General features: G+C 38.4%; 1 protein-coding gene across 1 annotated transcript in view; it reads right to left on the reverse strand.

Annotated features, from left to right (window-relative positions):
• Positions 1-695: 695 nt before the first annotated feature.
• Positions 696-22,552, reverse strand: part of LOC124118282 (RING finger protein 150-like) — a 34,501-nt gene continuing 12,644 nt past the window's right edge. The window contains exons 2-6 of the mRNA XM_046480391.2: positions 15,446-15,708; positions 12,535-12,606; positions 9,513-9,595; positions 8,545-8,641; positions 696-8,024 (exon numbers count right to left, since the gene is read on the reverse strand). Coding sequence (XP_046336347.1) covers positions 7,659-8,024; positions 8,545-8,641; positions 9,513-9,595; positions 12,535-12,606; positions 15,446-15,708 — 881 coding nt within the window. The 3' untranslated portion in view covers positions 696-7,658. The remainder of the gene's footprint in view (positions 8,025-8,544; positions 8,642-9,512; positions 9,596-12,534; positions 12,607-15,445; positions 15,709-22,552) is intronic.

Below are 22,552 nucleotides of genomic sequence, written 5' to 3' on the forward strand. Positions count from 1 at the left end.
AGCGAATGACATTGCGGTAGCCGCCATCTTCTGCCGTTTGTAAAACCAAGGGATGTCACCCCAAATGGAATGTTTGGGACGGATGACATCACGACATCATGACTCTCCGCATTGATATACTTTGTTTTCAGTAATTAAAGTTTGATGTTTAATTGATTGTTTTGTTATGAGATTTATGAATCTGTCAATATAAGGATTGAAGTTGTATTGGTTGAATTTACCATGATGCGCTTTGCTCACGTGAGGCACTGTCTTCATCAGCTGATAAACGTCAACAAATACAACTTCAATCCTTAAATAATTTACATTTAGCCTTTTGTCAATCAATCATAAATTACGTTTAGCTTTGTCAATCAATCATAATTATCTTCAATCATCATTGATACACTACAATGCAAATATATTTAAACTTGAAGATAATTGTCTCATTGAATGCAACTGGAAGCACTTGGGAAGCATTAGGGAAGAATGGCAAACTAACTAGGTTATGACAAAATTCAAATCTATTCTCTAACCTTTATGTGCCAAGTCATGTGAGGATTGAAATAATACAGAAATGTCATTGGTTGGTTGGTTGGTTTGTTGTTTTATGCCACACTCAGCAATATTCCATCTATATGACAGCAGTCTGTAAATAATTGAGTCTGGACCAGACAATCCAGTGATTAATATCATGAGCATAGATCCATGCAATTGGGATATGATGACATGCATCAACCAAGTCTGACCACCCGATCCTGTTAGTCGCCTCTTACGACAAGCTTAGTTGCCTTTTACGGCAAGCATGGGTTGCTGAAGACCTATTCTACCCCGGATCTTCATCATGATATGCAATATTACCAATACCACATATACACCTACAAGAGCTGTTTTACCAAATGATACCAGTTTAAAAATCAGTATTGAAAAAGTTCCTAAGTGGTGTATATTACTTCACCTTAAATACCACATAAATCTCAGAATTTCAAAGTTGGTGTATCCTGATTTTGACAATGGATCTAGATATTGACAATGTATCCTGATATTGACAATGTAACCTGATATTAACAATGGATCCAGATATTGACAATGTATCTTGATACTGACAATGTATCCAGATATTGACAATGGATCCAGATATTGACAACGAATCCTGATATTGACAATGGATCCTGCATTCCTACATGCCTAGCATCTAAAGGTCCTGGATGTAGCTCCTGTGTGTCACCACTGTCACCATATTGAAAATGCATGCATTCATTGTTTATAGAAGATTAAATACAATAAACTTTGAGCAAACGGAATCAAGGTGGGTGGAATCAATTTCAAGAAATTTTAAGAAAAGTAACAAAACCATATCCCATACAAAGTACATTACAGAATGAACATAATAGAGAAAATCTGTCCCATATTTATCTGCTGCATTGACATGACAGAATATTGTGTAAACATCTTAAATTAAAAGTTTTGCAATTAAGAATTTCAGTACAGTGAACATAACGTGCATGCTGACAAAAAAACAAAGGTAACCCTTGTATAACGCAATTAACAAATACATAAACTGTAACCAAAACATTCCTCTCTCAGGTTCGTCTTGATGAATTCAACATGCTAAGCACTGATGTAAAAACAAACAGGTTAGTAGTCTTGTTTATGAAGTAATATTGGTGAATGGTAAATGTTAGTATGTTACAATGGACTTGCAGTCATGTGATCAAACACACATTTTTAAAATGGTGGTTCAAATGATGCATGTACACATACATTGATGCATGTAGGACATGCATACAGAATATGGGGACTGTAGGCTGTAGAGAACCAGAGGATGCAGCCATATCAGACTGAAAAAACATATATGCCTCTTGATTATCAGAAGAAATGTAAAGGTGAGATGGGCATAGATCTTTGAAAGGCATTTAGTCTGTCTCCCTGACCCGAGAGAATAAATTAAAAAAGGAACCCAACTCAAGTCTACAATTTGCTAAGTCTAAATTGCGTCAAGGATTGTTCTAGGCTCCATTTGGATCTTATTATATTTTTAGTAGATATAGATTCCTAAACTAGGGAACTTTATTACTGGGACTATATGTCAGTCCAAAAGGCATTTAGAAGTGGTATACATCAGCCAAGATTCATGGACGTTAATGTAGATAGGTCCATAACCCCTGGAGTAAGGGTGGTCGTATTACCGGTAAATTGAGGTTACTTCTTTCGACAATACATATTACAATATCATTTCTTAAAGATTGGCATATCGGGTAATTTCAAACAGCGATTTCTTATCATGTGTTTAATGTTATACACTTGCCAAATACCTTCACTGCACTAGCATGCATCTCGAACTTCGAAATGGCTGTTTATTTCTTGAATGAGTAAATTATGTTGTACCAGCATCTTGTTTTGTTCTATTTATGAACTTCAATTCATGCATTCATGTATCTGAATTCAAAATTTAGAATTACACAATATATTGTGATATGTATCGCAATACAGCCTTGTGCATCGTAAAATATTGTAATACACTTTAAACCTCCAATACCCATCCCTAGCCTGGGGAGTATGGTCTTGCCACATCACTGACAACACTGGGTCTCTGTCCAGTTAAACAAGCTGACATCAATACAGCTTTGTGCTCACAGATGAAATTGTCTGTAATTTCGGTTTCTGAAACATGTCTAGTACGTCTAGACTCATCCTCAATAATCCTCAGTATCCTATCTGCAATCCATTATGATAAACACCCTGTACCCATTCGCTGTGAATTGACGTCACCACCGCCATCGCTCCTATCATTAACTTAGCACTGAATTTCTCTCACTCAATTCAATTCAGACTCCAAAATGAAGCAGTTGTATTGAATGTGTCAAGGGTATATACCAAAACAGTATGGCGACATGATACACTGGAGATTGACGATGGTCTAGTCTGAATCGGCTAACTGTATAAGGTGGTCGAAGCATATAGCATGTCGAAGAGCAAAAGTATATTGAAAGAGCTGGTTGTGTATTCTGAAATACTGTTTTTTCCTTACCACTTGGATACTAATTCCAACAGTATTACTTTTTGTACTATACTTTACATAGCTATTTAGGCAGGCAACAATAGTGTTTGATTAAGAAAGGGCATTAACAGATTAGTGCTGTAAGTTCATAGGAATAAAGCTATAAGAATATTAACTCATACATGGCATATAGGGCATATTGTCACACTACCAGGTAGTAATAAATCCTTTTGAACACAACTGTAATGGATTAATGTACATTGGCTATATAATATGAAATTGAAATTTACATAATATGTCTGATATATATATAGTACACGTATGTAAAGGCTTTCGAAAGGTTACACATCTTTCAGAGGCTACTATTGTCTTTATGACTGAATACATAATGCCTAATGCCAAAACGATAAATATATGAATGACAGGGAGGAAAGTTATTATTTTTAATGGAATTGTAGGAAGTTAGAGCTTAAGAGGCCAATTGTATAAAACTGTGAGGTGAGGGGCATTTTATAAAATATTCTGTTCCACAAAATACTGCAATAAAATAAGTTTGCCTCCTGTTTCAAAAGCAAACAAGTGGTGAAGATCCAGAAAAAAATGTGTGGTGAAATTATTTTTGTGTTAAGCTACTCCTGGAGTAAACAAAAATTGTGTTCAATTAGGGACCGAAATATATCCCGTCTCTAACAAAAGATTCCCTCTCCCAACAAAACTAAATGGTTAAGCTGTTGAGGTGTCTAGGAAATGAGTGACATGGGAGGGATGTGACAGACACATGCTACTGGCAAGGGATGAACTGAACCTGTCAATGCTAGTACTACACTTGAAAGATGTGCAACCCATTGAACAGAGCCTCTGGGTGTAACAATACAATGACCTGACCTCATTCATCAGGAGTAGCACTCAGTGGGATGACTAACACATGACGACAGCATGATGTTAAGAAACGTTTGTTTTTTGTAACTTCAGCTGCAAATACATTATCATAAATCAACTTAGAAAAACTTTTACTTAACACCAATATTATTACTAAGCAATCATAACACTTCATCGATCATTCTCACTTTTAGAATAATGCTTCCTGTCATTGACTCTACGTCACTGCCAAAGGTTGGATTTTATTGTCTAGATATCAACAATGTTTCATTTATATCAACTAGAGGAATTTTCTACTCACCTGTATTGGCCTGCCTGCTCTACATTTTTTGTGGAATATAGTTGCACACATTTGTCTATATTTTCACTCTACAAACCAAGCAAGTAGTATGCAAACAAGGAAATGAAAACAGTGAGGCCTAAAGTTGTCCCTTAAACAATATGAGACAATGTTTGCTTAATGCTTTCAAATGGTTAATAGTTTTGCTTGAACTATATTTTCATGAATTTTTTTTAAAAGAAAAACAAACAAACAAAGAAGTGTCTTTGAAAAGAAAGTGTTTTGATATAATTTCCTGCATCCTAAGGCATATTGGGTTAGAACTTCACATTGGTTGTCATCCTAATACAGACGTTTCCAGCCTTTATTTGCATCTTGGAAGTTGTCATAGAAACACGACAGAAATCGGTCCAGAATAAATTAGAAAACAACATGTTTTCAAATGATTTGGCCGAATTATCTAGAACACTGTCATGATTTCACCTTATTTGATAAGACATTCTTCTATATCACTACCAAATTCAACAAAAGCCTAAGGATATTTCCAATAACAACCAGTCAATAGGAACCTATCAAAAACTTGTGTTGTGTTATGTAACCCATCTATAGATATTCTAAACCATTGCATTGATACACCTCCGCTGAAAGTGTTTGGGCATTATGATAATGAAACAGTATACTAAACATGATCATAAACATTCTTCCAACAAAGCAACAAGGATAGTTCTGTAGCAGATATCTCTCAAGTCTCCTGCATCTAGTTGAAGCATCCTCACACTGCTCCATCATTCAGTATGCTATAAATGCCATCAGCATACACTCCCTGTATAAACACTTTAGGTATTAACCAAGTTAACAAAAGAGGTTGTTTGAAAAGGTCTCATGTCATCTTTGTTAAAAGATGTCATTTAAAATATCAATATAATTTCCAATACAGGTATAATTTGACTAATCAAATAGTACATTGTGTTCTCTACAGTGCTAAACACATAGAAAAAAATTACAAAAACTCATCGCTGAAATGAAATTGTACAGATATAATTTCAGTAGTATTGGTATGAAAGATGTGTTGTCCCTCCAACCATAACACTGTATGTAAGGTATGAATTAACTCGGAATGAACAGTTTATAATCAGAAAATGACATGATGGTTTTTGAGACAACCCCTACACATTTGAAAGAAGATCAATATTGTGTTAAACATCAAGAACACTCAATGAAATCTACATAATGGAGATTACACACGGGACATAAGTATCATTGAAACACCACAACAATGAGGGCTTTTGAAGCATGCTTAATGTAGAATAGCTGTCATTACCCTGTGAAGGTGTGAAAGCAAACATGTTCACTTGAGAGTTTTACTTCAACCACATGAAGGTAATTCTGCATTTCTTTCAATCAATGGTATCTACTGACTGAGTGACTATCGCCATCTTCAAAAACATGTTTGCATCTTACAGATGTTACTATCGCTATCCTCAAAGACATGTTTGCATCTGAACAATATAAGAAGTTTTGTGTAGTACTTTTTAAGATTTGAAATAATATAAAACTCACATTTGTGACAGAAATAAAATTCGAAAATTTACAAAAAGTTGCTTAAATGTTCAAATGCAGGTTTCCAATATTGACATGGCAACTTTAGCTATGGACAACACCTTTGAGCAAAGGTGACTATTTTTATCCTTAGCAAATGTTGAGTAGTGTAAGTTGTCGGTTAATATATGTTTGAAACAGAAGTCATAGAAATTGGGTGATTGTTTTTTGAGACAACCATTTCTGTTCAGTGTAAATGCAAACAAATCATTTGTTTCGGGCGAGTTATCAGCCACTCACACTTGTAAGAAATACATACAAGATAAAAAGATTCAAGAAATACAATAGGAAGGAGATTGAAAAAGGTGTTTTCTTATAAAACAACAAAGTACATGCTTCATACTTAACAATCATGAATGTCTACAGACAGGACTACATTCACAGAAGTGATGGAAGAATGATAAGTGTCAATGATTCGTAAAAGATACCGTAACAGAAAGAGTGACACCGAATCACAAATTGTCAACGTCAACATTGAACATCAATTTCAACAACATTGCAAAAATAACAAAGAAAAGGTGAAAATGTGAAGCAGACTATAGCATAGCTAGTTAATGTTTCTTGGTGTTTAGTGATGAAAGAACAGGTGAACTTGTAAAACCATAGCCAGATCCTGCTTTGGTGATCATACTGAAGAAAACCTGAAAGTGGCACTTTCCATTCGAGGGTAACCTTAATAACCCCAACTGTTGTTGTTTGTTGTTTAATGCCACACTCAGCAATATTCCAGCCATATGCCGGTGAACTGTAAATCCGGATACGATGACATGCATCAACCAATTCCAACTAAAGTCATGACGATAACTGACGTGGACAATCAAAGTCTGAAATACTATTCAAAATTACAGTTCTGTCCAAACATGGCTGGATAGGACTTTACAAACACTTTGGTTCAAACCACATATCATAATTCCGAATATATACAAATTACGAAGGGTGACACAGAAAATGGCATATACAGAATAATCAGAACCACACCATTTTCAGAAGTTTTCCTCTTCACGGCCAAGTGCCACTATCCACACCATCGACTCAAAGATTTTCAACAGCAAGGACCAATCAAGTTCTGGCAACAATTCTATATGTCCAGCCTGTTACAAGGTCACTGTGTTCTCCACCAACCTTGCATTGTCTTTGGCATTCTGTTTGTACATCTAGTCTGCGACTAGGGCTGGATTCCATATTCACTGCCATGTGATGTCATTTGATACTCTCTGCTTGACACCAGGATCTTAAGCATTCTGCTTTCATTAACTTGGAGCAGGCACTTCAACCCAGCTATATACTAGTAAACTCACAATCTACCTAAATAATTTAATAGTTTTAAGTAAAATTGCACCAAACTAAATCTTTATGCTCATCTCTATGATAGTTTAAAGAATTATATACTGATAACCTATCAACTTGTCAAAATCAATTTCGCATAACACCTTTTTACAAAAGCGTTGATGTTTTATACAAAGACACCAATTTATTTACCGAAGTTTTCTAAAGTGAAAAAAGAGAGAAAAAATGTTTTCTTACAAAGTTACATTCTTCATCTTCCTTCTGGATGCTTACACATAGATTGCTATATAAGATCTGCATGTTGCAATTTCCTGAATTATTTACTGTTTACTGTCAAAGAGTTCTCATCAACAACCTGCTCAACAGACCTGCAGTGTCTAGAGACTTCGAGCCAAGTTTCTTGCCATTTACAACTGATTCACTGAATGAAACAGACACTTACATTCAATGGTGCCTTGTGCCATTACTCCATCATTGCCACCACTTTCAATATCTACATCTACTTAATCCACAGATTATGCTAATCACAAAAGGTTCCTTGATAGAAATATCTTCACTGTTTCCTCAATGGCTAAGTTGGAATGTGGAACACCGAATCCAACACTTATCACAGACCGGATCAGCGCATCCTGGCTACACTGATAAATCCCCTTCTGTGTCCGAGTCTTTTTGATTGACTACAGTACACGATGGTTCTACACCTGCTGCCCCGATATGATCCATTAACGAATGAAGCTCGGTACATTCAGAGTCACTGGAATGAGCACAGTCTTCACTTGGATCACAGGTGACGTGACTGGAATCTATACTAGCCCTGCCAGCACTGGTGCTTGTCTCACCCCCATGGTGGAGACACAGGTGCTGGGGAAGGAGGAGAACCTTGACCTCGCCGTCTGCACTCTGCTCATCCCCCACGGAAGTCTGCTCAATATCCTCGACAGGACCCATAGCGTTGCCACTCTCCCCATCAGGGTGTACACTGTCCTCGCTGCCGCCGACCTGCAGACATACAACAAAGGCTCAAAGTGAGTGAGTGAGTGAGTGAGTTGGGTTTAACGCCGCTTTTAACAGTATTCCAGTTATATCACGGCATGTCAGCTTAATGTGGGAGGAAAGCCTGAAGTGATACAGGTCTCAGACGTTTACCACCTCGGTGAAACCCACGAGCACGGGTATGGTGCTGACAAACCTAGAAACATAATCGGGGCGAACCGGGATTCGAACCCACAATCATAGGTTTCTGGCGTGTTCAAGGGACGCAACTCTGCACAGCGAATCGCAGCGCCTTAGACGACTGGGCCACCCGTGCCCCCCAAAGGCTCAAAGAGTCAGAGTCTGGTTAAACACCGCTTTGAACAGTTTATCCATCAAATTATCATAAATCATTTTGCATGAAAGAAAAATTCACCATTATCTGCAGCAAGTGAGTTGTTCCAATCATTCTGAGTCAACAACATAAACATGATAAAGAAAAACATTTATGTAGTGCAAACAACCAGAAGCTGTCAATGGTACTCACATGCATCCCATAAGCTCGGAGTATATCTAATTTACACATGGGGCAACTTCGCTGATCCAGCAACCATGGATCCACACAGGATTTATGAAATACATGCCTAGGGAGATAAACAGAACATGATGGAGAACATAGTCAAAAGTGTCAATACAATATAATACTCTCAAAAATATTTTACATTTTGCTGACATTTATGACCTATTTACATTGAAACTTGTTGTAATCCTTTCTGATTTCTTCTTCTGACATAGTGAACTTTGAGTGAGTGAGTGATTGTGGTTTTACGCCACTTTTAGCAATATTCCAGCAATGTTTCATGTCTATCTAACAGTATAGATTGGCTGGCGTATATCTGGACAACGCAGTGTTGTGTAAGCAAATTAACAAGATGTGCCAGGTTAGTGAAAGTTCCTGATAAGACAACTGACGGTGAGTAAGGAAACAGGATGTTATTTACTAAATCCTGTACTGGCTTGTTTGTCAATGTGTGGAGTGTATAAAATAAAGATGTCTCCTTTTGTGTTGTTGGTTTGTTTGTAAATATTACTGTGTCGTGAAACTATTGCATGTGTGTCAATTGCAGTTTTCACAGTACTTTACTGCTTGTAAAACCTTCCAGATTTACAGTATGACATACTACAGCAATACTACAGCCATATCATGGCAGACAAAAGCCCAAAGCCAGTGACTGATGGCATGAGAAAATACCCCAGTTATTGGGCATGTCGGGCTACACACTGTCACCATCCAATCCTCACTAAAGTCAGTCAAACCTTACGAGAAACAGCGCTACTGGGGACCTACACTCTGCCAGAATACTCTCAGGGTCTGCCTCAGTCAAACTAGTGCTTGACAACCAACACATTAGCATTCAACACAATTTTGCCAAATCGCACAAACCATATAATCCCCAAGTAAAGGACAAGGGAGACCTATTTTGCCCATGTTCATGTTTCTGCTAGTTTACTTACTTGCAAGGAAGCGTCCTAATGACATCATGCGCCTTGTATCCTTCAATGCATACAGCACACTGGTCAAAGTCAGTGCCCATTTCCTGGTGAAGAGAAAAATAAATACAGATCAGGTCATGCTGTCAGCTGAAAAGCTATGTGTTACATACAACAATAGCAGCTCTATTACTTTCCCATTCCATGACAACACTCATATCCACTGCCCAGTTGAATGCATACACAGAGTGAGGGAGCAAGCCTTTGATTTTCAGGGATGGGTATTTTCCTTAATAAAATGATTAAGTCCCTGATCCACTGATTTTTTTTTACATATGCCCTCACCATCCTGTACAGAACACAATATCAAAGTGTCCAAACATTACAGTTTGTTATTTTTATTTTTCTAAAAAAACAATTTATGCTGGAAAGAAACTCCATTAAAAAACTGCAAAACTGACCCCCCTATCTCCACGCGCACGCACGAACGCACGCACACACGCACGCACGCTCACACATTCACTCACTCACTCACTCACACACACACACACACAAAAAAAGACAAAACAAAAACACCTCCAAACAGTTGCTCCCTAAACAGTAAAGTAAGTTAGTAAGTTCAGCTACTTTAAATATGAACCACAGGTGTCGGAAGACTTAAGTAACAAAATCTTATGCTCATTTACTATCAAACACCCTTGTCTATGAATACGCAAGAAGCGAAATGTCATCTGAGAATATGACAACCTACTTCTATGGACTGGTACATTGGTGATACATCCCACCCAGTAGATAGCAGAATAAAAAAAACCAACAACTTCAACAGCCAAAGCAGAAAGCAAATCAGCCCTCTCAGACCACCACTAAGAGTTCCTAGCCATCAAATTCAGTTTGACCAAGTCCAAATCCTCTCTACCAATCATCAGGACTTCACAAAAAAGAAAACTCTGGGAGGCCATAGAAATCTGCCGTCACAAACCTTTGATCAACAGAGATTAAGGATATTACATCCTGTTTGCCTATGAAGATCAAATCAAGCAATCAGATTGTCCAACTCATTAACCCCTCCACTACATCTGGCTTCATTACCAGTGTACTTCTTCACCTGTGTGCTATTTGTTATTCTTACTGTACATCTGTTCATCCAATTCTCTGTGAGCTACTTGTTATTTATTACCTGTTGTGTTTAATGTTAATCTGCTGCTTATCACAACACATCATGTATATAAACCCCTCATTACTTAGTAAGGATAAGATATATGGATGAACAACTTCTTTATTACAAGTAGGAGCGATGTTTCAGTGTAGGTTCTAACACTGTTATTAAGGAAATGCCTCTTAAAGAAGTTACTCTCATCACTTGGTAGTTGTCTCTGTCGGTGTAAGAATCTACATGGAAACATTGCTATATACAAGAAGGGCAAAAGTGAGCGTGGCTCACTAATACCCCCGACCCGCCTAGTGTGTCAGCAGTTTCAAATTAAATAATGGATAGGGTTAGGGTTTGAAAAAATTAATTAAAAAATGGAAAATTAATAAAAACATTTTTTTCTTTTGAATGCTCCCTCCATATGACACAGATTATATGTTCTAAGTTTGAGATGAATCCACTGAATAGTTTAAGAGAAATCGCGTGGACAAAGTTTTCGGATGGACAGATGGACGGACGGAACCTTGGAATAACTATATACCCCTGACCTAAAAGGTCGTGGTATAACAAACCAGAAGTTCCTATCCATACAGTTGTATGCTTTCCTGACCAAGTCTCATCTATCAATGTTATATTTCCAAGAAACAATCAATATTTATTTGAGGGTACACCTGACATTTCTCTGTAGTCAGAAAATATTTGTCAATTTGCATTAGCTCTATATTAACTGACACGGTTCCTTTTGTGTAAGTATGAACAAACGTATTCAATGATGTCATGACTTCTCAAGACTTTGAAATAGCTGTACACACGAATGCAAGTCACTGGGTTGCCAGTGGTCAAGTGTTAAAATCATGTATACAGGAGAAGTCATGACACCATTGTAATGAAAGCTAGCTTTAAAAAGAACACCTCAATTTGAAGCTTAAGGATGTCTGCTAGTCTGTTTTTTCATACACTGTGCAACTCACACTGGTGTATGGGGACTCCTTCAACGACACATTCAAGTCAGTCTATCAACTATATGAAGAGATGAAACCAAGCAAAAGACAGCAGGAGTCAAATAGTTGGTGTGATGTACCACACAAAAAGAGAATTTAACATCATGCACATCATCAACGAAATATTGCTGTATGTTAGAAATTGTGGGAACTATGTACCATGATATACATGCAGGTGTATCATCCATTAGCTTAAAATATTGTGCACTAACATAGAAAAATTATGACGTTTTCTTATAGATGAAGATCTTATTTGTATGTTGATGAAATATCTAAAAATTAAATTGTGATATTGGTAAGTGATTTCCCTATATTCTCCCACAGTAACGTGCATTTCACTCATAAATTATCTTGAGGGTTTTGAGCAACAGAATGCACACCACCATTTTTCCTAATTTGTACACTTAAGATTAAATACATTTTTTTAGAAACATGTATCTTAGAAAAAGTAAATAACCCTTAATACTGACATCCTTAATAAAATACTAAGTAAACACATGGTTATAATGTTTTGTTGATGTTGTGTTCATTATTTAAACCTTCCATGGTTTGTTCTCATAAAAAACAGTGTGGTTTTTTAAGCCTTCTTATATTTCTTGGTTTACAGATGTTTTGGTTAAAAACAAATAATTGGCACAAGGAATAAAATAACAAAGAATACATTTGAGATCTGTTTATTTAATAAATATGTTTATGCTATGTGAGAAATGACATTTAAGCCTGTCTCACTGGTCTTGTTGTTTAACCTGATTGTGACAAACACAAAAGTCTTAATTGCTTATCAGATTATTTTTTCAGTTTTCATTATTATGGGGTCGGGAGAATTATCTTAAGAAATGTCCCGCCTTATCGGGATTAATATCTAACATATATGAACATGTCTGAAATTCTCTACCTTATCTCCATTCTTCACAGTCTTTTGTGGAATCTTGGCAATGGCTTTCTTTGCAGCACTTGCTAGTCGCCTCTGAAAATGTAGAACACAATATTTGAGGGCACTGCAGTCAATACTAAGTTAGCATATACGTTCAAAAGAGGTGAAATGGGTTGAATGTCACATTCAAGATTATTGCACGCTATAGAGCGACGTGCATTGATGAATGTGTATATGTCGGTTTCATAGAACTAGCCCACTGAGATACAATGTCACAGTTTAACATGGGTGCCCCACTCAGACACAATATACTGACTCTTAGCCAACCAGTTTTAACCCTTTAATGCTGAGTGCCAGGCAGGTTAACAAATACCATATCTTCTAATGTCTTTGGTATGATGCAGCCAGAGACCGAAACCATCGACCTTCCGTTCTCCCAGAGATGGTCAAAAGCCCAGAAATAGCAGTAGTATTTTACAGTGAGAGCGTGAAACATGTTTGTTTGTTGTTTGCTGTTAAACACCACACTCAGCAGTACTCCAACTAAAAGACAGCTGTCTCTAAATTATCAAACAAAGTCAGTGAGTCAGACCACCCAATTCCGTTAGTCGCCTCTTACAACAAGCATAGTCGCCTTTTACGGCAAGCACAGGTTGCTGAAGACCTATTCTACCTCGGATCAACATGTTTATTGCTATCAGATGTCACATGTCAACTGTCAACATAGTAAGATAATATTTCAACTATCAGCCTTGTAAGTGCAGTAGTATTCAGTAGCCCTGGAGCCTGTGACTGATGCAAAACATGGATGATGACATACCGAAATATTCCACATTCACTGAAGACATGAATGAACAAAAAATGACAGCAGCCTTATCTCTTGATTTGCACATAGATGTTACTCTATGCATCGATTACAGTGAATACCAGTGCGGCAAGCACTTCAGTTAAGCAATGACAAACTGCCTCATCTTGCACTAGAAATGTTATTGTCAATGAATTTACAAAGTGTAGAATATAAGACGCCTCTAATATGGCTTTTAAAAGATAGGAAAAGCCTGGATATCATTCCCTCTTTTATATTCCAGACATATTATTTGTTGTTCCTTGAACGAAACAATTTCATACAACTAAATACGGAAAGAGGGAAACACTGCCATGACAGGCAGGCGAGACATGTTGAATACATAGCCGCACGGAGGTGTCTATAAACGGAGCTTACATGCATATTCCTGAACTCCTAGCCCTATCATCTCATGTTTAATACAGATATCTAATGTGTGTACAAAGTCTTCCGATGACATTACTCTTTGCCATGTTGTGTGCAAGGTAGCTATTCAGTGTGGATAACTGAAGCATTTTCAATCTTTACTATTCTTCAGTAGACATGTCGTAGAGAATAATTTTTGTATGTGAGTTGGGTTTAACGCCGCTTTTAACATTATTCAAGTAATATCACGGCGTGTCAGCTTAATGTGGGAGGAAAGCCCGAAGTGATGCAGGTCTCAGACATTAACCACTTCAGTGAAACCCACGAGCACGGGTATGGTGCTGACAAACCTAGAAACATAATTGGGGCAAACCGGGATTCGAACCCACAATGATAGGTTTCTGGCATGTCCAGGGGACGCAACTCTGCGAATGATTTTTGTAAGGAATGTAGAATATGTATGTATGTATATCATACTTGATTATCCAGGGCGCTACAAGGGCTGATTGATAAGTTCTGAGCCTCACACAGAAAGACTAAAACTAATGACAATCAAAAAGCAGCTATGACATTGTTTGAGTCAAAACGGGTTCTGGACAGAGCTTCCTACATGATTAGGAACAGATGGAAGTCCAGATTAGGAGAATAAGTGGAGTGCTGAAGGGGTTCAAAGCCATGGTAGTCATGGCAATGACTGATTTGATCAATGATGTAATATCAAACTGAAAGAGCACACCTTTCCTTTGCCCTAATTTCATCCCATTATTGCCTGAAAAGTGAAGCATAATATGCTCCGCTTTTATTCGGTCCTTTTGGAAGATAATCCACCATGATGATACATGGAGCATCCCAGAACACAGAGTCTATAACCTTTCCAACTAACGGTGGCCTGCTTTGGTGGCGGTGATGTCAAATGTTTCCACTTTTTATTGTTGTTTGGACCCAGGTTTTATCCATGGACACAAATTGTTGCAAGAACCTTTATGGATCAGCTTCAAACAGAGCTACATTATCACAAGACATGTTGTGCCTGGTGTTTTTGATCGGATTTCACTCGCATTTGGAACTCATTGAGCTGATACTTTCTTTATACCAAAGTATCTGGGATCATGGGATATACTTTCTCGTGGGAAATGCCTACCAAACTAGCAAAATGACTCACTCATTCGACAGTCTGTTATCACGATATTATTGATCCTCGGAATCATTCTGGTGTTGCGACCCTCACCGACCTTTCAAGAAGGAGATCATCTTCAAAGCTTCCCTGGCACACGTTAACTCTTTATGGTGGCATAGTAAGGGGCATCCTTCCCAAGGTAGTACATTCATGAATGAATTTTGCCACAGCTAAAACCTCTGCTCAAATAACGTAATTTTTTGTGGATATACCTCTACAACATAATGTAGTGTCCACAACAAGTAACGTCACTATCTCAATCTCTCTCCTAACTCTGCACGGAATCCTTCTCAGTCATGAGTGTAATTTGATTGGACACCACATCATTTGAATCAGGCTTTAAAACATGTTAAAAGACAGTTGACAGCGAATGGGTCGAGAGTATTAACCATGATATACTACTCAACATTTACTAAGGATCAAAATAGTCATCTTTAGTTAAAGGGGTGGTCCTCAGCAAATGTTGTATTGTATAGAATGCAGATATAATACATTAGATAACCAAGGATGATTGAAATGTTCAAAAGAAATCATTCAAAACTTACTGCAAGTCGTTCCTTTGCATGAGCATAGCGGAACCGCTGGATATAGTAGAAGACGAGCCACGCAAGGGAGATAATCATCAGCACAATAAAAGAGACAGATACAAATACTACTGAAGTCTTGCTTGGGTTCTTATCAGTGCTGCTGTCCCTGCTTGTCTTTGCACCGACAGTGATTTGCATGGTCACATTGTAAGCCGTGTCAAGGAAGCCAGCTATTGTATTACCCTCGCTGTATGGAATTGAAATGGCGATGGCCCCTTCAACTGAAACACAAGAATGCACAGTGAATACCATATACTTATGTCACATTCAGTTTACAAAGTATTCATAAACAGAACCTAAAACCATGGTTGCTTCATGGCAGGTTCCAAGCTGACGTTTTATTTTCATTTAGTTCTTCTAACTTTCCAAAGATGTCACCAAGGGTTCAGATGTGATGAATTAAGTTTGGTCAACCAAGGCTTATTATCATTCATATGCCAACAATAATGTATTGTGTTTGGCTACAGGAGTGTGTGCACTAAAGTGAGTGAGTGAGTGAGTGAGTGAGTGAGTGAGTGAGTGAGTGAGTATGGTTTTACCCTGCTTTTAACAACATTCCAGCAATATCACGGTGGGGGACATCAGAAATTCAAGGATATCCTTGAATGGGCATGGAATTAAACTCTCTGACTTATCCTTACGTATGCTAAAATGCTAAGTTCAAGATTAAAGGGTCCAATGATGAGTAACAATGCTTCTCCAGGAATGTGGAAGTAGTATGTCACTGAAAGAATACAGTCTCGTGAAAAACGTATGAACATCAAAATGTGTCGTTCATACCAGGGGTCCGGAAAATTTAAAATCCCAATCGGACATTTACATCTAGGCCACGCCCCCTTCAAATAGCGTATTTTAGTACGACTTTTCACACACATTACAAGTTTACGTATTCATAATATGATGAATTATGAATTGTTTCAATTTAAATTGTTTAATTCAACGGACAATTAATAACAAATAATATCATTTTAGATTTACATGGAAAACATACGTTTGTTTCTGTCATAATAACGATCTATTAACGTAGTGAACGGTCTAATTAATATTCATGAGTTATATTCATGAGTCTGCTCAAGTGTACGCGTTGTAACATTTGGATCGAGACTATTATCCCATATTTGGTTATCACGTGACCTCACGGGAAAAGGTTTTTTTTAAACTAAAGATTTTTTTAAAAACAAGACAGATAATTTAATCACAAATACTAAAATATCGTTGATAGCAATAGTTATTTGAATACTTTTTTCATCTGTACTTAATTATTGACCATAAAAAAATTGGATATCGATCGTCCGAGAAAGCAAAATGGCGGTCAATCAAGATTCAATATACGACTAGCTACTGAAAAAAATAAAATCTGCAAATCCTCATTGTATGTCAACCAAGTGAAAGCCGTTAGCCACGACTTACAAAATGATCGTCCAGACTTTGAGGGTTTGGCAGATCCGCTCGACTGATCTGCATCGGTCGACTGGCTGTCGTCACGCTTTCGCTTCTTGTCTGAGGTTACATATCATAGCATTGTGAGGATAATGAGGTACATCGATGATGCAAGGTATTAATGTACAGTTGTAAACACTTTTCACTCAAATTAACAAGATGTTCTCAGTAATTAATCCTCGATTAATCAGTGTCAACTCAGTTTATTGCCTATAACAGTGATTGACCGATTGGACTATCATGTAGGTACGATGTATTTACAGCAATCAAAACAAACAAAGCTTGTCAGGGTAGTTAATCTTCATTGTGTTGCAACTGCAGACAGAAACTGCTCAGTCCTAACTGTTGATCATGTCCGGTCAAAATTTAAGAATGTCCGGACAATACTTTTTAAAATGTCCGGTAAGCAATATTTTAAAACGGACATTTGAGATTCCCAATCGGACATGTCCGGCGCATATGACGGTTTCCGGACCCCTGGTTCATACACTAATGACCTTACGTTTCCCGGTCATGTGACCAACCTCTCGTACAATGGAAAAGCTGTAGATCGTATAAACTTTACATTAAAACATTAATCAGAAGTTATACATCATATTCGGCAATATTACAGAACTATCATAGTGAGGGACACTAGAAATAGGTTTCAAATAATGTACCCATGTAAATTGTTGGGAATCAAACCCAGGCCATTGGTGTGACATTTGTTTGTATGTTGGTTAAAGCCGCACTCGGCAATGTTCCACCAATATGATGTGTTAAAACAATTTCTGGACCAGATAATTCAGTGATTGACATCATGGGGATCGGTCAACACAATTAAGATACAATGACATGCATCAACCAGCCTGATCCCGTTAGTCGCCTCTTACGACAAGCATAGTTGCCTCTTACAGTAACAATGGGTTGGTGAAAACCCGGATCTTCACAGGTTCATTGGTGTGATAAGCAACACTTCAACCACTAAGTTACCCCACTGTCCAAATATTTAAAGAGCTGATAATTTTTAGCCTAACAAAGACTGAAACATTGCCACTGAGGAATTAGGCCAATTGTGAACTGCATGATTCATGATACATCTGAATTAGAGACACAAACAAGGTGTGGGGGGACTTGATACTAAACTGCCATTAGACTGCTATTTTCGCCAAGCCTCGTCCCTGGATATTTTCAGGAAAACAACAGTTTTGGTATGAGGTTAACGAAGTTTAACGTAGAACTCACGCTTATTGCAAAAGCATAGTGGCATGCATGTGTGCATGCCTGCTTGAAATAGTTTGGACTAATGCCGGTTTTATAGTGGGAGTCCACTGAGATGCCACTAACATGGATACCCTGACTCTGAGCCGACCTGTCCCGGAATGCTGAATGCCAGGCAGGAAAACATGTACCATATTTTAATGTCATTTGGTAATGCATGGCCGGGGATGTAATAGGCTGATAATTGCAAGCCCGAGCCATGTGTAACCAACAAACAAAAAGAACATATGCAAAGTTGTTCATAATGTTCATACTGTGGCTAGACATAAAGGTTCCTGCAATGTCGTCACTGTAATCTAATACACACCATCTAGTGCAATACTGTATGAGTCATATATAAAACTATAGGATTTCATTATGCTAATGTGAAACTATGTGTGTTTTAATTCTAACGCTTCTCCACACCTGTGTGCAGCAAGTTAATGTCACGTGTCAGTCTACACGAGGGTCTACAGGGAGAGGGCACACCTGTATGCAGCAAGGTAATGTCATTTGATTGTCTACACGAGGGTCTACAGGGAGAGGGCACACCTGTATGCAGCAAGGTAATGTCACGTGACAGTCTACACGAGGGTCTACAGGGAGAGGGCACACCTGTGTGCAGCAAGGTAATGTCATGTGACTGTCTACACGAGGGTCTACAGGGAGTGGGCACACCTGTGTGCAGCAAGGTAATGTCATGTGATTGTCTACACGAGGGTATACAGGGAGAGGGCACACCTGTGTGCAGCAAGTTAATGTCATGTGATTGTCTTCACGAGGGTCTACAGGGAGAGGGCACACCTGTGTGCAGCAAGGTGATGTCATTTGATTGTCTTCACGAGGGTCTACAGGGAGAGGGCACACCTGTGTGCAGCAAGGTGATGTCATTTGATTGTCTACACGAGGGTCTACAGGGAGGGGTACACCTGTGTGCAGCAAGGTAATGTCATTTGATTGTCTACACGAGGGTCTACAGGGAGAGGGCACACCTGTATGCAGCAAGGTAATGTCACGTGACAGTCTACACGAGGGTCTACAGGGAGAGGGCACACCTGTGTGCAGCAAGGTAATGTTATGTGTCAGTCTACATGAGGATCTTCAGGGAGAGGGCACACCTGTGTGCAGCAAGGTAATGTTATGTGTCAGTCTACATGAGGATCTTCAGGGAGAGGGCACACCTGTGTGCAGCAAGGTAATGTCATGTGACTGTCTACACGAGGGTCTACAGGGAGAGGGCACACCTGTGTGCAGCAAGGTTATGTTATGTGTCAGTCTACATGAGGGTCTTCAGGGAGAGGGCACACCTGTGTGCAGCAAGGTAATGTCATGTGACTGTCTACATGAGGGTCTACAGGGAGAGGGCACACCTGTGTGCAGCAAGGTAATGTCATGTGACTGTCTACACGAGGGTCTACAGGGAGAGGGCACACCTGTGTGCAGCAAGGTAATGTTATGACTGTCTACAGTAGGGTCAACAAGGTTTGTTTGCCGCACTCAGCAATATTCCACCTACATGATGGCAGTCTGTAAATAATTAAGTGTGGACAATCCAGTGACTGACATCATGAACATCGATCTACACAGACATGCATCAACCAACACAGCGAGTCTGACCACCTGATCCCATTAGTCACCTATTGTGACATGCATAGTCGCTTCTTATGGTAAGCATGGGTGCTGAAGACCTATAATTCTAATGAGGATGTTCACGGGCATACAGCAGTGTCATGTCACATGGCTGTGCCTGTAGAAATTTAAGAACCGTTCTCTAATGGTTACTCTGGGGTGTGTAGATCTGAAGGTGCAGGTGACCCAAGCATTTGGTTTTGCAGGTTCTGACCAGAGAGGTCACTTTATCATGTTTACAATCAGCCATGTGATAACTGTACATATCACATTACAATTATCACACTCATTCTCACTACATCAATACCATCTTGGTATACTCCCCAAGGAGCTGAGAACGAAAATTTACTACAACTATTATTTTACATTATTTGTTACGACTACATGGATCCAATGTCATTTCAGCTATTCATGCTAATGCACATCTGGTCCTGAGTCATCCCGGTCATGCTTACAGTTACAATGAGATGTGTTTACAATCACAGGTTTGAACCAGTATTTCAACAAAACCAAGCGTGACCTATATAAAAATTGAGACTGAATACAGTGGATGCACAATATTTAACTGTGGGTCCATGGGTTTCAAACAGGCTGTCAGAATGATAAAAAAACAATTCAATGCATGCAAAATGATTTATGTTATATGTCTATTCTGTGAAGAATTACAATCAAAGTTAAGAATCAGACTGACCCCCATGTCCAACTTTCTTCCCCATGTTCATCATGTTCACATTCTCTCCATCTTTAAGTTGAGTTTCAAGCAAGGAAAATGTCATAGAGTTTACACCAGGTGAAGGTGAGGTGAGGTCAAATGGGGTTTAACGTCGCGTCCAAGATTATTGCACTTATATCGACGTGCATGCACGTGTATGTGTGTGTGTGGCTGCTTGTTCTAGTTCGGACTGATGCCGATTTTATAGTGCTAGCACGCTGAGATACCATGCCGCAGTTTAACATGAATACCCCACTCAGTCACAGCATACTGACTCCGAGCCGACCAGTCCTTGTTTTAGCCCCTTAATGCCGAGCGCCAGACAGGGTAACAACAAATACCATCTTTTAACGTCTTTTGGTGTGACGCGGCTGGGGATCGTACCCCGGACCTTCCGCTCTCCGGGCGGACGCTCTACCATTAGACCACAGAGGAGGTCTCACCAGGTGAAGGATCTCAGAGGATTCACAATATACAGTGTCATTGTACTAGTTGGGGTCAAGGGTGTCATGTGACCAGCCTGTCATCAACATGTATTTGAAGTGAAATAGAGTTTAACAATGCGCAATGTTTATTGCACCATCGTGTATGCACATGTGTGTGCATGCCTGCGTGTGTAGCTTCTTGTACTAGCCCAGGCTAATAGAGCGAGAGACGTTTTAAACAGATACCATGATGCTGTTTAATATGTATATCCCACTCAGAAACAGAAGACTCTGAGCTGACAAGTCCTTGTTCTATCCCCTTAATGCCAAGCGCCAGGCAGGGTAACAAAAAGTATCATCTTTTGACGTCTTTTGGTATGACCGGGGATTGAACCACTGACCTTCAGCTCTCTAGGCAGACGCTCTATCCACCAGACCACAGAGGCCATCTGGCAGCACATGGTAAAACCAATATGCATGGATACATGGAGTAGACAGATCATATCATTATCATGAGAATTATTATTATGAGAATAGCGGCTGTTTGCGTGCTTTCTTCTGTCATATTGATATCATAACCTACATTAATTATATATGTTTTTATTACATTGAATATTTTTTGCCATCAGGTATATTTGTTACAATTATGTCATCATAAATAATTAATACTTTTCACAGCTTTTCTTATCATGCTTATATTCTGAGTTAATATAGCAGTATAATACATGTATTACATATTGAGGCAGGGAGATTTGTTTTGTTTGTTTGTTTGTTCCTTAACGCCACACTCAGCAATACCTATATGACGGCAGTCTGTAAATGATAGAGTCTGGACCAGACAATCTAGTGATTGACATCATGACCATTGATCCACGCAATTGGGATTTGATGACATGCATCAACCAAATCAGCGCGCCTGACCACTTGATCCCGACAATCATGACAAGCATAGTCGCCTTTTACAGCAAGCATGGGTTACTGAAGTCCTATTATTCTACCTCGGATCTTCACGATTTGTCCAACATGTAGGTCAGAGGTCAACCTTCAGGACTTATGATCATGTTCTATTGAAGTAATATTCAAAATATTTCATTTTTATTTTAAATAATCTACAGAAAAAAAGAACAACTTTTGATTTACTATTATGGTGTTTTAATTGATATTAAGTCAATAATGAAACAACTTACAACAGAGACCGAATGATTTTCAGAGGAGAAAATGGACTGTTACTTTCTAGGTCAATCAATGAAAAATGAATGTGACCTACAGCACAATAGAAAACATGTGTTTTTTGTGTCCAATGTCATTTCAATGACAGGTCATAAATCTAAGGGCATTTCCAATACCACATACACAAGCAATAGCAATAAACACATCTTAGCAATAAAATAAATACATCTTATCAATAAAATAAACACATCTTAGCAATAAAATTAACACATCTTAGCAATAAAGTAAACACATCTTAGCAATAAAATAAACACATCTTAGCAATAAATGCATCTTATTTGCATATCATCAATCAGAATCGTAAATAGTAATTGGAAACCTGATCTCATAATGACAAGAGTGGCAGTTTCACATTTTCAACACGAAATAGATTTGCACAAATATTTACCC

The sequence above is a fragment of the Haliotis rufescens genome, unplaced genomic scaffold (genome assembly GCF_023055435.1).
Source record: "Haliotis rufescens isolate VD_foot unplaced genomic scaffold, xgHalRufe1.0.p SCAF_7, whole genome shotgun sequence".
NCBI lineage: Eukaryota > Metazoa > Mollusca > Gastropoda > Lepetellida > Haliotidae > Haliotis > Haliotis rufescens.